The 13,749-nt window shown below is 38.8% G+C and overlaps 1 protein-coding gene across 1 annotated transcript in view; it reads right to left on the bottom strand.

Moving 5' to 3' along the window:
• Positions 1–13,749, bottom strand: part of LOC141463281 (von Willebrand factor D and EGF domain-containing protein-like) — a 180,962-nt gene that overhangs the window by 105,260 nt on the left and 61,953 nt on the right. Inside the window, exons 5-8 of the mRNA XM_074145613.1 lie at positions 13,334–13,423; positions 11,924–12,059; positions 8,309–8,526; positions 5,425–5,498 (exon numbers count right to left, since the gene is read on the bottom strand). Of these exons, the coding sequence (XP_074001714.1) occupies positions 5,425–5,498; positions 8,309–8,526; positions 11,924–12,059; positions 13,334–13,423 (518 nt within the window). The remainder of the gene's footprint in view (positions 1–5,424; positions 5,499–8,308; positions 8,527–11,923; positions 12,060–13,333; positions 13,424–13,749) is intronic.

The raw sequence follows: 13,749 nt of genomic DNA, 5'->3' as shown, positions 1-13,749 counted from the left end.
CCTGAACAGGTGGAACTTAGAAGGAAAGGTGTTTAGAGGGCTTGATGGAAAATAATGCATCAGAATGGCTGTGCCCAGATTAATCAGCTGTATCTGGTAAATAAGACTGTATTAGCATATGCATTTAAATATCATTATGGGAGCTATTTACTGCTTAATAAGCATTGACAGTGGACCTGATCCAACTCTTATGGAAGTCACTTAGAGTTCTTCAATTAAGTCATGGGATAGATTGCATAGCACATAACAAATCTGCAATGTGTCTAAACTGAACCATTCAGCTTCCTTTGAATTACTTGAATGGGTAATTGAATGTAGTCAGGTGAACTTTGGTGATGTTTATACAACTGTCATTGTGATAACGGTTCTTTGGCCATCATTTGAGAAATCAAATTGCAGCCCTGTGGTGCTAAAAGCTTGAAGTAGAGTTACTGGAGCTCTTGCATGAGGGAGCTCTACATGTTCTTTGTGAACCAGGCACCACTGCTATTGTCTAAATTGTCCTCCAAAGTCCACTTCTCCATCCTGCTGCCCTAATAGTCCGTAGCAATGGATGTACAGGGTGGAAAGTGATTCCTTCCCTCCCCATCTGTGTGTTTGGGTTGTTTTTAAAGGAGTGCATTGAGTTCTTGTCCCAGCATGAAGTCATGGCTCAAGTTGTGCGTTTAATCCAGCAATTACAAAACTCTCCTAAGTCTTTGGTTATGACAGTGGGATGTTATAGGAACAGTTTCTGTTGGTTCATAGAATCATAGAATGGTTTGGATTGGAAGGGACCTTAAAGCTTATCCAGTTCCAATCTCCTGCCTGGGCAGGGACATCTTCCACCAGACCAGGTTGCTCAAAGGCCCATCCAGCCTGGCCTTGAACACTCCAGGGATGGGGCATAGGAGAGGAACAGAAAGGAATATAAATATATGTAAACAATTACTACTAGTAGCATTAGATTAACTAACACAATACACTTACTATTCACCAAGCTAGTCTTATCCTTTTATTAATCCAGTTATTATTGTGGCAGCTCCTGAAGTTTTTCCACCACAGTTTCACCACCAAATAATTTGATTTGTTGACATGTCCTTCCAGGCTCCCTCTTTCCTTGCTAGTGAGAATTATTTTGTACTCATTGTGAGCCTAAGAAGTGCTGGGTGATGCTGGAGGATGTCCTCTGGTTTCAGAGTGCTCATCACTAGGGGCTGGCCATGTTGTTCTCGGGGAGAGAAGCTGTTGGGTTATGTTCAGCAGTCGTTGGATGCTTAGAGATGTATAAACTTCTACAGACCATCAAAAAGAACAGCACCTCCGGGAGGGCTACTCACGTCCAGGACTTAGTGCTGGGCGACTATGATGAACACTGTTAAAACCATCCTCAGGCATGAAGCTGTGCAAGCTGAGGGATTTTGCCATTGTGCAGGAAATGGCGCCATTGCCCCTGGGGTAATATTGATGGATAGATGAGTGTAAATATTTGAGAAATCTCAAAAATATTTTTTGGTTTTTTTTTTTTTTTTTAAACATAAAATGCAAAATAATATGGATGAGATATATATAATTCACCAATGAAGAAATATTTTCCTTTTTATATTTTGCCTTAAAAGGATTTTCTGCATATTAAGTTTTAAGCTAGTACTTCTTATTTAAGAATCTACAATTTATGGCATGAAAAGCTTTTATATTTATAATGCACCATAACTAGTAATGAGGGCTATACTTTTGCTTTACCAGGCTTTCACATTTGTTTAATTTAGAAGGTACTTTGCTATAAAAGGAAGTGCTCTCTCTGGATTTTAGCTAGTATAATTAACGCTATTTCACATCTATGCTTCAATATACACAAATTGATTGTGCTTACACTGTAAAATATGACACATTCTTCTTTGATTTTCAATCACTTCCTTTGGTCAAAAGAATGAAAGGATTACAAGATAAATATTTCTGCAGAAATATATTAGCAAGAGGCATACCAAAGGGGAGTGTTATCATTAGAAGTGGGAGTTAGGTATTTCGGTTATCTAATGAATAGCTACCTACCTCAGATGTAAAGTAAACTCAGTATGTCAGATTCAAAATCACTGAAAGCATCACTATGAAAGTTCCAAAATGAAGTATTATTGTGAAATCTTACAAGTCAACCTATACATTAGAAGTGACCATTTCAGTAGGAAAATTTTCCTACCAAAAAAGAAATATCTTCCAGCCTTCTGATTTTCGTGCCATTTTTCAATTTTCCAACAAATCTGCTAAAGAAATCAAATAATAAAGAATCAAATAATAAAGAATCAATATATTTAAAATAAGTTAAATTTGGATGAGCTTTACTTTTCATTTAAATTTTGGAAATCAAAAAGGTTGCAATTTTGTTTTTTTATGCCTGCTTTCATCCCTGCTTTTCTCCATTGTGCATTTTCCCTTCTTTTTGCCCTTGCTAATGGGAAAGCCCAAAAAGATGAGCAACTCTGTGAAAAGGCAGGAGCGTGTTTATGCGCAAGCCCATTTGCGTAGAAAACACTCCTATCTGCTGTTGGCAATGTTCCCCGTCTTCAGACTTTCCCTTTTCATATGACAGCCCTTCAGTGAGCCATCCCCAGGACATGAGTGGGTGGAAAGGGTGCCAAAAGAGACAACTGACCACCACCCATGCACCGCAACTCTGCCTACAACATTTTGATCTTAGAGTCTGCTGTCACCCGGTAAGCTGACCTACAGGCTTTGGGGTGGAACAAATGTTTTTTCTTGGGTTATATTGTTTGATGAATGTTCTGCTGTTGATTTCAGAATCAATTTTGATAGTTTCTTTTTTAAGCTTTGTAGAGATATAGAGGTGGGTAAAGGCTGCTATTTCCTTTGGTTCTCTTGACTAATGTTGCATGTTTTTCTTTCCTGTGTAGTGTTCTTACCAGAGCTTGCATCTACTGATCACTTACAGCTGACGTAGCTCCTGATGCCCAAGAGCTGATGCTCTCAGCCTATTGCTTCATAATCCTTAGGAGAATTTTCTCTTAGCTTTTTCTCCTCTTGTACTTTGCTATTTTCAATATGCAGATCAGTCTCTTTCTGACACTTTTTTATTATTGAGGGACACTCATATGGTTTCTTACTTGAGCCCACAAGCTTTTCGTACAATTCTTCCCTTCACAATACCTAACGCACACCTCATTTCAAACACAATTTTCCACCATGTACCCACTCATGACCAAAGAAGGATCCAGCGTCATCAGGAACTGAGGATGCTTCAGTTCCATACCTCTCCCTCAGCCTTTGCCTTTAGGTGATAGGTTTGTATCAGGACAGAAGCAGGAATTGCATTCTCCGCTCCTTAAATACAGAGCATTAAAATAATTTGCTAATGTGTTAACATTTTTTTGGACAGGCAGACAGAGAAGTTGCTTAACTGATGTGTAATAGGGTGGCATAATCATTACAATAATTGAAAGAGAAATTATTTACAATAATAAATGGGAATATAAGTAGGAGTAATGAGACTGTGAAATGATGGGTAAGAAACTTGGCTGAATATCAAGAAATGATATATCTTCGTGAAATAACTTAGTTATTGAGATGGCAGAAGCCCCATCAACTTGGCTCATTTAAAGCTACACTGGACAGAGCAGTAATGAACATCTGTCTGCAAGGAAGAAGCATGCAGTTATTGAGGGGCCAAGCTAATCCTGGGATTTTTCCATTTCAAGGCTGTGTGATTCTGACACAGGGTGCCACAGAAGGACAGGCTTTTCCAGACGCCCTATGTTCAAACAGAATCACAAACTGCTTAGAAGCATTTCTGTGTGCTATCAATAACAGGGTTGCAAAATGAATTATTCAAATAAAATAGCTTTATTTTGTTTAGACCTTTTTTCCCATGGAATCTATATAAAAATGTACTATGTGGATGAAAGTGTTTCCCCATTCCAAGAGCACTTTTCAGTAATTTATCACTTCCTAAACACAAGAACCTGGCAGATCACTGTCCATTCTTAATCTTAAATCAGGAGGAAATATTTTAGAATATAAATATATAGATAGTTTTGAAATAGTATTCTAATCTAGTTTAATATCCTGGAGTCAAAATAATTTCAGATATCATGCGGAATGGTCATATCTTTGCACATCTTTTGGCTCTTCTACATTTTGAGCAACCAAACTTTCATGATACAAGTCCCTGGCCACATTATAGATGCTCTTCAGCAAAGCAGGAGGGAAATTGGAAAGCCCCAGATGTGCAGAGCTAATCTTCTAGCTGAGACTACTCAGTTTGGGTGAAACCTTTATTTGAGGCAGACATATAACCTTTAACGGAGCCACTGCTTTTCTTACATTTCATCGACAAATTTCTCCAGCTTTGACATCATTTCAGATGCTACCTCCAGAGCATGATGGACTGAAATTGGGACATTAGGATATCAAAAATTAGACTATCATGCTTGCCAAGCTCCTGTGGATGCTGTGCACCTAAAGTCTTTGTCTGTGCCATTAAGAGGTTAATGGCGGAATGGCAAATCTGGAATGTGATCTGAAATATTAGCAACTTTGGATCAAACATGCCAAATGCAAACTCTAAAAACTTTCTGTTATGTTAAGCAACTGGTGTAAATAGGTTAATGAATGATTAGGGAAGCTAACTGAAGAAAAGTTCTGCACAGTATAGATTGTCAAACACAAAGGATGTACCTTTGGTACACTAAGTCTTTAAGCAATTTGTTGCTGGATAATATAGGAGGACATCTGGACAATACAGGAGGATGTACAACTTTATTTTTGTACTCTTTCCCTGATATTTGCCACTTATAATGTCTGAATATCTTTCATCTGAGACAGCATGGCCGTCTTTATGGCTTTTTGGTTGTGATTACGACTGTCAACCCCATGTAGAAATGCAGCTGTGTGTAAACCAGCTCTGGAAGCAGGCAGAACACAAGAAAATCATTGGGCAGAGGGACTTTGCATCAGGTGTTACTAAACTGCTGGGAAGGATGCAGTCTCTCCCCATGTGCCGTACTGCTGCAGGGATGTAATGGGTCACTTGGGTGGAACTGGGTTGTCCTAACACAATGCCACATGGTGTAGACAACCTCTCAAAGTCAATAATGATGGTTCTGTTTGAAGAACATTTTGGAATCTGACCTTTGTCTTGTAAAAATTATTCAGACTTAAAACCATTTCTGGAATCTGACCTTTGTCTTGTAAAAATTATTCAGACTTAAAACCATTTCTGCTTCAAGATTAATCCATTCCTAGTCCTTTTTTTAAAAGGACCATAAACAGCTGGAAGGAAACCATGTATGTTATTGGAGCACTACATTAATCACTATAAGCAAACTAGAACAACGCTCTTTTGATATTCTAATGTAAAACCAAATGCATCCTACATCCAGAAACTGAAAACTGCAGTAATTGAGCCAAATTATTTCAAAGTAGAATACTCACCATCCATCAAATGTGATAATGTGTGGATCAGTGAAAGAGTAGCAGTTCCCTGTTGGGAGGTCTCGAACTGTGACCTAGTTAAAATGAAATGTGTAATGAATACAGTCTACACAGCAGTTTTTCTTCATTACTGTTCCTCACAAAACATTAGGGGCAGGATTCATGTGTCAAGTACAAACTAAAATCTGACTTCTAAAACATGATTGCGAATGGGTACAAAATAAGCTTTGCTTTCAAACAACGGAGTTTAATCACATGCAATAAGGGAGTTCAAAGTGCTGCTATTCCACCTGATGTAATGCACTGTTTGTCTTTATCTGGTAAAAAGTGAAGCTTTTTTTATTAAACTTTTTCGCTAAGAAGTAGATCATTCACCAAAATTATCAAGAGAGTAGAGTGCTCATTAAATTGTACTAATTTTAATGCCTGAAGTATGGTATAAGGTAGGTTGTAATAAAGTAGCATTAACATATTTTAGTAGTCATCACTGCCTGTCCCCTAATTTGACCTTAAATTTCATGTTACAGCATCTGAATGGCTGATTTTTATATTTGATGTGCAGGTTATTGATTGGGTACTGGTGACAAGAGCCCAAATCAGGCCACGGGAGCTGTCAGCTTTCGGCATGTGAATAAAAGAGGAAAGCATCTACAGAGAGCTTCAGCTGCATCAGCTCTTGGCTACTTGGGCACAAGCTGGGTCGCAGACAAAGCCTGAGAGTCCCGGTGCCCTGCAAGGAGCAGATGTGCCTGGGAAAGCCAGAGGAAGGGCAACTCCCTTCAAAGCTGCAATACCTGAATCTGGGGCACTGCTGGGCCACGTCTGCTCGTGATGGTGCTTTTTCATGTTCTGCTGTCCAGTTCTTAGAAATGCAACTCTGGACTGTGCAGTGATTTGCAATATGAAGATCTCCCAGTCATACTGGTGGGAGCGATGAAGAACTGCTGTTTTCCCATATCCAGCCTGCCGGGCTGATTTCTTGGCCAGGGCTGTTAATTCATTTCTCGCCCTTTGCCCATGAGAAATCCAGAGGTGCAATCCAGTTAGTTCTGCCACGATCCGCGGAGCGGGGAAGAAGAATGGCTGCTATATCTTTGTGCATCTTTCAGTCACAAAGCAGAGCTTAGTTTTCAGGAACAGCGGTGAAATTAAATAAGTGAAGAAGAGGGTGAAGACAGAACCACACTCCCTGACAAAATTCCTCACCTGTGGCAATACATCATCTGTGTTTCAAAATGCCCCTTAACTATCACAGAGAGACATTGCTTGGACACCCACCGGCGTCCGGCACATCAGACTATCAGAGTGTTGGACTTTAGGGCTGAAAAACTAAACACCTCTTTGAGCAGTGTTTTAATCTGAGGTCAATTGTATCATTTGTATCTACAGCGTGATAGAAAGAAATGTCTCAGAATTTTCCCATTTACTCCACAGCCACAACCTTCCTAAGTAAAACCTTTGCACAAAAAAATCCACGTGGCCCTTTTCACTCTGCTCTTTTCTTGCATGATACCAGCAAAGAATGTAAGTCCTAGTTGTTGGCTGTCTTAGTTTTCTGAAGAAACCCACTTTATTGGAAGTCCGAATGTGTCAAGATGTTCTGCCTACCATTTCCATTAAATTTTCACATAAATCAAAAATATTTGAACAACTCTGAAGGACTAAAGATTATGTGGATTTTAATATATGGATTTTTCCTTGATATGTTGCAGGAACTGTGTTACATTATCACCTCTAATTAACTGAAAAGCAGCAATGGGGAAATGACAGGGAGGGAAGGTAATGTCTATTATGTTTCCATAGATCAAGTTTTAACTGAGATAGATAGAATTTATTATTAAAATTGATTAATTCCATTTCACACTTGCTACATTTTCATATATTAATGGAAGCATTTTTAACTTCAAGAAAAAAATATGAGTATGTGAGTATACTACATGGAATTAGCTGCAATTTCTGATTTAAGAATCTTAAAAAGTTTAGAAGAAGTCTATGCTGGAGAGGAAAGGATATAGTCGTGTGCCAGGCATTTTACCTTTGAAGACAAAATTCCTTTTGGTCCAGTTTAATCTCATTCTCTCATGAACAAATCCACAAAAATCAGGCCAGTGAAATTACAGATTTCATTGGGGGTTTGTTTTCGGTTACTTAAAATATACCAGCTTGGATGTGCCACTGCTCTGAGAAATTTAGCTGAGTCAAATCCATGTTCTGGTTTATTCTCTCGGGTGGTGGGATTACAGCTCTCAAACCTCCCAGCCGAGGCCCTGAAACGACTTCACAGACAACAGGCTGGTCCCTGCTCGCCAGGCTCCTTTCTAGGCAGGGAAACCGTGGCTTGCCTCCCTGATTGATTCTTATTATTTTTATTTTGGACGTTTTGTACAGGGATAAATGAAGGGACGGAGCAGCCGCGTGTGTCATCAGAGGTGTCCTGGTGATTCCTGGCACTGCCACAAATTGAACACACTGCTGCTGAGTCCCGGTCCTCCTTTCTCATTACTCAGGTGCTGCTTTTCCTCTGCTTTTTCAGGGACTGTTCTCCAAACCCTTGCTTTTCCTTCTCCCTCCTTCTCACAAAGGTGCTAATTCTCTAAACCGGGTTCTCTCCTTCTCTCCTCTTCCAGCCTACACAAACATGCCTGGTTACATCTATAATGCAGCATTCGGCCTTACTGATGTGCTGACTAATAATCAAACCCAAATCTGTTAAAGCAAAAGGCTTTACATGTTCATTTTCTTGGCGTATAAAGAGGCTGTTTTGGTTTACTTTGCTGACAGCAGTCCCCAGATGTTTATATGGTTAAGGTTTATTGTTGTTTTCTGCAGTACTAAACCTCCCATTTAGATCTGACACAGTTTCCGCATTATTTTAGGACCCGACCTTCACATCCTTTGGTGTGTAAGCCCTCCAAAGCAAGTCCCTCCATCCGACTGGCTTGGCTCGGATGCGGCTGACGCGGTTCCCATCCTGAGCAAAGTCTGTCACGGCTGTCACTGTCACCGCGGCTGCCGCACAGCTGCTTTCCGAGCAGGGCGCCCGCAGCAGATCCACCTGGCACGCCGAAAGGGCGATGTTTGGGGGCCCCAGTAATTGGCTATCTAAAATGAACACGAACACCAAGTTTGACAAGAGTTATCCGAACAGTTGCCCGTACCCTGTTTACTGTCCAACACAAATGCTTCACATTCCAGGACACACATGCCTTGAAACCAGATGGGGTTTGCATGAAGACAGTTGTGACTGACTCAATCTGGCATATCTCTGCACATTTTACTCTGCTTTGCTTTTTGAGTTTTTCTTTGGGTTTTTTTTGGGTTTTTTTTTTTTTTTTCCCCTGCAGTAGACAGTTTACTAAAACTCAGTGGTGCTTTTCTTTCCACAGGTGCTAATATTTCTGGAATGACAGTCTTATCTTTATGGGTCCGTGCCCAGGGAATGAAGACGAGTAGTTCTCATGACAAAGAAAGAGATGAGTCTGTGTTTCTGGAAAACATTTATCTTTCACTAGCTTTATTATAAGGAGGTATCTGCTGGGAGTTATTTCATTTAAAATAAACAGATTTTTTTAGCTGGAAAAGGGGGGTTCTCGAGTCAGTTTATTGTGAACTTCAGATCCACAACAAGAAGGCAAATGCAGCAGATTTGTATTTTTGGCTTAGCTATGTTATGGTGCTTTACTTTCCAACCTGTAAAATGATATTAGTTTTATTTCTATCTTTCACAGAGGCATTATGAGGATAAATTCACTAAAAGAATGTAGAAAAGTAATAAGGTATGGTGGTACCGGCTACGTAAGTGTCTGTGATGCATAGGGAAGTGATGGGTGGTGGTAAATCAATATGGTAATAGCAACCCAAGTCATTCATTCGGCTCTGCCTCTACACATCATATCTTTTAGGGACCTCTTCTAGGTGTAAGACTAGTAGTGTCCACTTCTCTTGTTTGTGCCAAGTATTTAGTTTTCTGCCCCAGAACAATAATTGTCATCTGAAAAGAGCAAAGTTCTAGAACTGGTGTCAGTGGAATTAATCTGATCTGAAAAGATCAAATTTTTATATAAGTTTTCCCATGTTTAGAATTGCTTAATAATTTATAAGAGATGGCATTCAAGTATTTTAAGATGGTATTTCTAACATGATCAAACAATCAATGTGTTATTCCTTATGGAAAAGACTTATAAAAATATAGTTTAAATTAGCCATGTAGAGTTCTACAGGAACAGAACTAAAAACCTGCAAATATTAATAGGGTATTATCCCTCATACCAAATCCTTAAAGGCTGCCTCACTTCTTATAGAAAAGTCCTGGCTCGTTTTCAAGGTTCTTGATTCAATTAAATTGGAGGTTTCCATGAGGAATAGTTATTGCCATTACAGCCCCATGAGCTGTGCTCACAACCCAGAACAAAAGTTTAAAATCAAAGAAAATCATCTTGTCAAAATAGTAGTGATAAACTTAACAGAAGCCGAACTCCAGTGGCTCTGCTGTGCCTTGGCATTCATTATGATATTGTCTGAACTCAGAGAGATATTTCTGTGCTTGTAATTAGCTTTCTTATCACTTATTCCCTACATAATTAGCACAACAGTGTTGTTATATTGATTCAGTCAGACAAGGAGCTTGTCAGTTAATTTATTCGGTTTAAAGGAATCTCAGCTAAAGTTGTTTTTATTTTCAATTTATAGCACTGTGGCTGACATTACTTTTTTTCAGAAGCCCACAGTGTTCCTTCAGATAAACTAACGGACCCTACAGACAATAAAGGCACAAAATAGACATGCAGTTGTGCAAACACACAACAGCAGAGTCAACCTTAAGTATATACAGACATCTCAATTGATCATAAACGGCCTGTGTCATGCACGGAAATAGCTTCAGGGTGGAGCAATCAAGGCTTAGAGCTGGTTATTAGTTTAAGCTGCGGAAATGAGTTAATTAAAACGAACAGAAATTTTCCACCTCGGTGGCAAGTTCCTTCAAAGATTAGTTAGTTGGTTGAGTTGTGCCTCCATCCTGGGACCTCTTGGCACCAACATGGCAAGCCCATTGACAGCTTGAAAATAAAGCTGCTTCTGCAAATCTTGCCTCTCCTCTTTCTTCCAGTCAAATGCACGTTGTGGGACTGGAGAAGACCCTGGCAAGGGCTCAGCCTCACTCTGATCTATAAAACTCAGCCTCCTTGAGAGCTCCTGGACCATGCATTAATTCTCACTGAGATGTTGAAAGGCTTTATCAATGCCTAAGAAAATGGGAGTTAAAAAAAATTACCTTGATAGCTTATGTGACTAATTCTCATTGGATCCTCATAAACAGTTGGTGTCTAAGTTGCTCGGAGGCTGTGGGACGTCCCACCACAGACCAGCCTGCATTCTTAGCTACCTCAATATCTAAGGAAATCTGTTCCCATGAACTCAGTGGATGTTTGCCTGATGGACCAGCAGAGAATCTAAGCCAAAAGCAATAGGTAGAACAGAGCAGCACTGAGCCATGGAGAAATGCAAAGTACTCCACAGACAAGAGCCAACACAGCTGCTGGAACCATAAGGTGCCATTCAGTTTAAGATCATTGTGTTATGATACCATTTGAATTATTTTTTGCTTCTGTCTGAGCACTTGGATGATAATGGGGAGAGAAAGGAGAGGGATTTAGAAAGGGGGAAATATCAGGAACTATTTGGGGTTTGCCAACTTTTTCTTTTTTTTTTTTTTTTAGCTGTTTTTTTGTGTTTTGTGTGTAGGCTGTGGCTACAATCCTATGGCTAAACAATTTTTGCATTGAATCACCTATGGAAGAGAAACAAATGTTTTGTTAGGAAAATGGTTGGGTGCCTTATTTAGTGCAAATGGAAGCAAACAATATATAAGCCCCCTCTTGGTTAGGCATGATATTCCACCAGATTAACCCAAGGAAAACATTTACTGATTAAAAAGGCAAGAATTTTCTAAGTAACATTGTCAATGTTTTTAAGTAAAAATAAAAAACCTTTAGAAAGAGAAGAATATATAAGCATAAGAATGATTTTTTTCTTCTATATTAAGTTAGATAAAAACTCTAAGCCAGCAAAGGAAAGAAAAAAGGCTTCAGTACACATTTACTGAATAATAAATCTGCAGGTGAACTTCTTATTGATAATTAATGAAATTATTCTACCTAAGACCATTTCTGCTCTAAGTTTTCTACAAAAACTTAAAATGGAATTTTTTACTTCTGGAATTTAAAATAAGTTCTACTCATAGTTATTTCGTCCATAAATCTCAAAGGATCACCATTCAGGTTATTGCTAGTCAGATTTTTTTTTTTATTTTTCCTCAAAAAACTGAGTGATATTATCATCTATTTTCTATTATAAACAAATATATGGCCTAGTTTGTTGATTTTATGGCTTCTGCCCTTTGTTGTTATTTAAGTCTTATAATTTCTATTGGAATTCATCGTAACATAAATACAGGGAAAATTAATCACATCGATTTGAAGCTGATATGTAAAACTCTTACCCAAATCCTCAGTACTGAGCTGTAAAGTAATTTTACAGGAATCATCTTGCCCAGGACAGGCAATGGGTACAGTGCTCAGAATGGTCAAAACATGCTCTTTGCCATCCTCTGCAATTTGCAATGATTCTGGTAAAAACTGGAAATAAGAAAATAATTTTGACAGATTAATTAGGCAATACTGATATTTATGAAATTTTGAATGTTTTTAATCAATTATGAAAAGATATAATTGCTTGTAAAATAATATTCTTCGTAATAATCCTCATAACAATAATAATAATCTTCGTAGTAATGATCTTCAACTTTATAGGGTGAAACTGTGGTTAAAATACTTTAACATTCTTGTCAATTAAGAAAATGTTTGCAGTTGTCAGGTACGGTGTCTAATTGCTTCTCATCTCCTAATCGCAAAACGGGTTTTTATTAAGCCTGAAAATAGCATGATACCATAGAATTTACTCATTTTTAATGTCCCTGGTTAAAAGGAGCTCCTGTTCCAATGCACTAGGAGAAAAACCAACATTATTCACGGCCTCAAGTATGGCATTGCCTCACGGTCATGCACTCTATGTTTGTGCTCTGCCCCAGGTGGCAAAGTGAGTGCAATTTTTTGACCGATTCCTCTTCCCTGCTATGGCAGGAAGAAGGATTTCCCTGTACATAATGAATTACAGCTTCAGTGGCTCGTGTGCTGGGGAGAGAGCTTAGGTTGTGCCATTTACGTCTGTCTGTTCTCCTGGGACGAGAGCAGGAAGAGCACTTGGGGCTAGTCAGAAATAGGAATTTCCATTCCCTGGGAAAATCTGACATTTCCAAAAAACTACAAACTGTTCTTCAAACACTGAATGGGTTGCAAGATTTTTTCAAACATCATTTGTGGAGGCAGGAAGCTTAGATACTCAAAAGATCTCAAATTCTCCTGGATTGCCAGACTGACAGTCAATCCTTGAGCGGGATTAGACCTGGTTTGTGCACTCAATGTGAATTTATCCTCAGCAATTTGGTTTTTGCAGTGCCTGACCATAAGAAGATGATGGATAAAAACTAGTTTTTCTCTTCATTTTCTTCTGGTTTAGGTACAATGAAATTCTTCATCCTTGTAGGTGTGTCTTCCCATTATACATAACCACCAGAGTACTTGGGGCTGTATTTACTAGACGATGTACTTTTGCACATTCTTTATGGTGCAACGCCTGCACAAGGTGCTGATGGGTGCTTTAGGGCACTTTACAAACAGACTGAAAGCCATATAATTTATTAAGATGTTTCCTCAAAGTGAACATAAAAGCAGCACTGATTAAGATGATCAAGGCTTATGTTTTTGTGACTTGTTTTTCAGAGCATGTCAAATAATGTATAAATATTCCCCGGGGATATGCCAAGTAAGTAAATCAATGCCATCGGCATTACCTTAATCCCGGCATAGAAACCTTTGCTCTCTTCGGGCAACGACTGCTGCTCAGGAGAGTCCCTTGTAAAAGCGGTGACGGTGCAGAAGACCTGTAATAAATAAACAGCATGTGCTATAGCTTTTCTTGAAGAAAATTCACATAATTATGCATCTTCCTGTTGAGCAGAGTTGTTAAGCTTCGTTTCTGCTGTTGAAACTAATTTTGGGGTTTAGGCTTTAAAAGGGTCTTTGCATAAATCTTGAGATTTGGAAGAATTTTTGACGCATTTAATAAGCAACAAAACCTGGCTTCTGTCTTAGCAATTAATAACATGGAATGCTTGCAGTGTGTTTTCTTCTGCAGTTTTTCAAGCACCTTGGTTAGTGATATTAACTCACTTTAATTAGGGAGAATTACATTGTTCATAGATGTTAC

Source organism: Numenius arquata, chromosome 3, assembly GCF_964106895.1.
Source record: "Numenius arquata chromosome 3, bNumArq3.hap1.1, whole genome shotgun sequence".
NCBI classification, from domain to species: Eukaryota; Metazoa; Chordata; class Aves; order Charadriiformes; family Scolopacidae; genus Numenius; species Numenius arquata.
The sequence above is the reverse complement of the archived record's forward strand: the minus strand, read 5'-3'. Positions and strand labels throughout refer to the sequence as shown.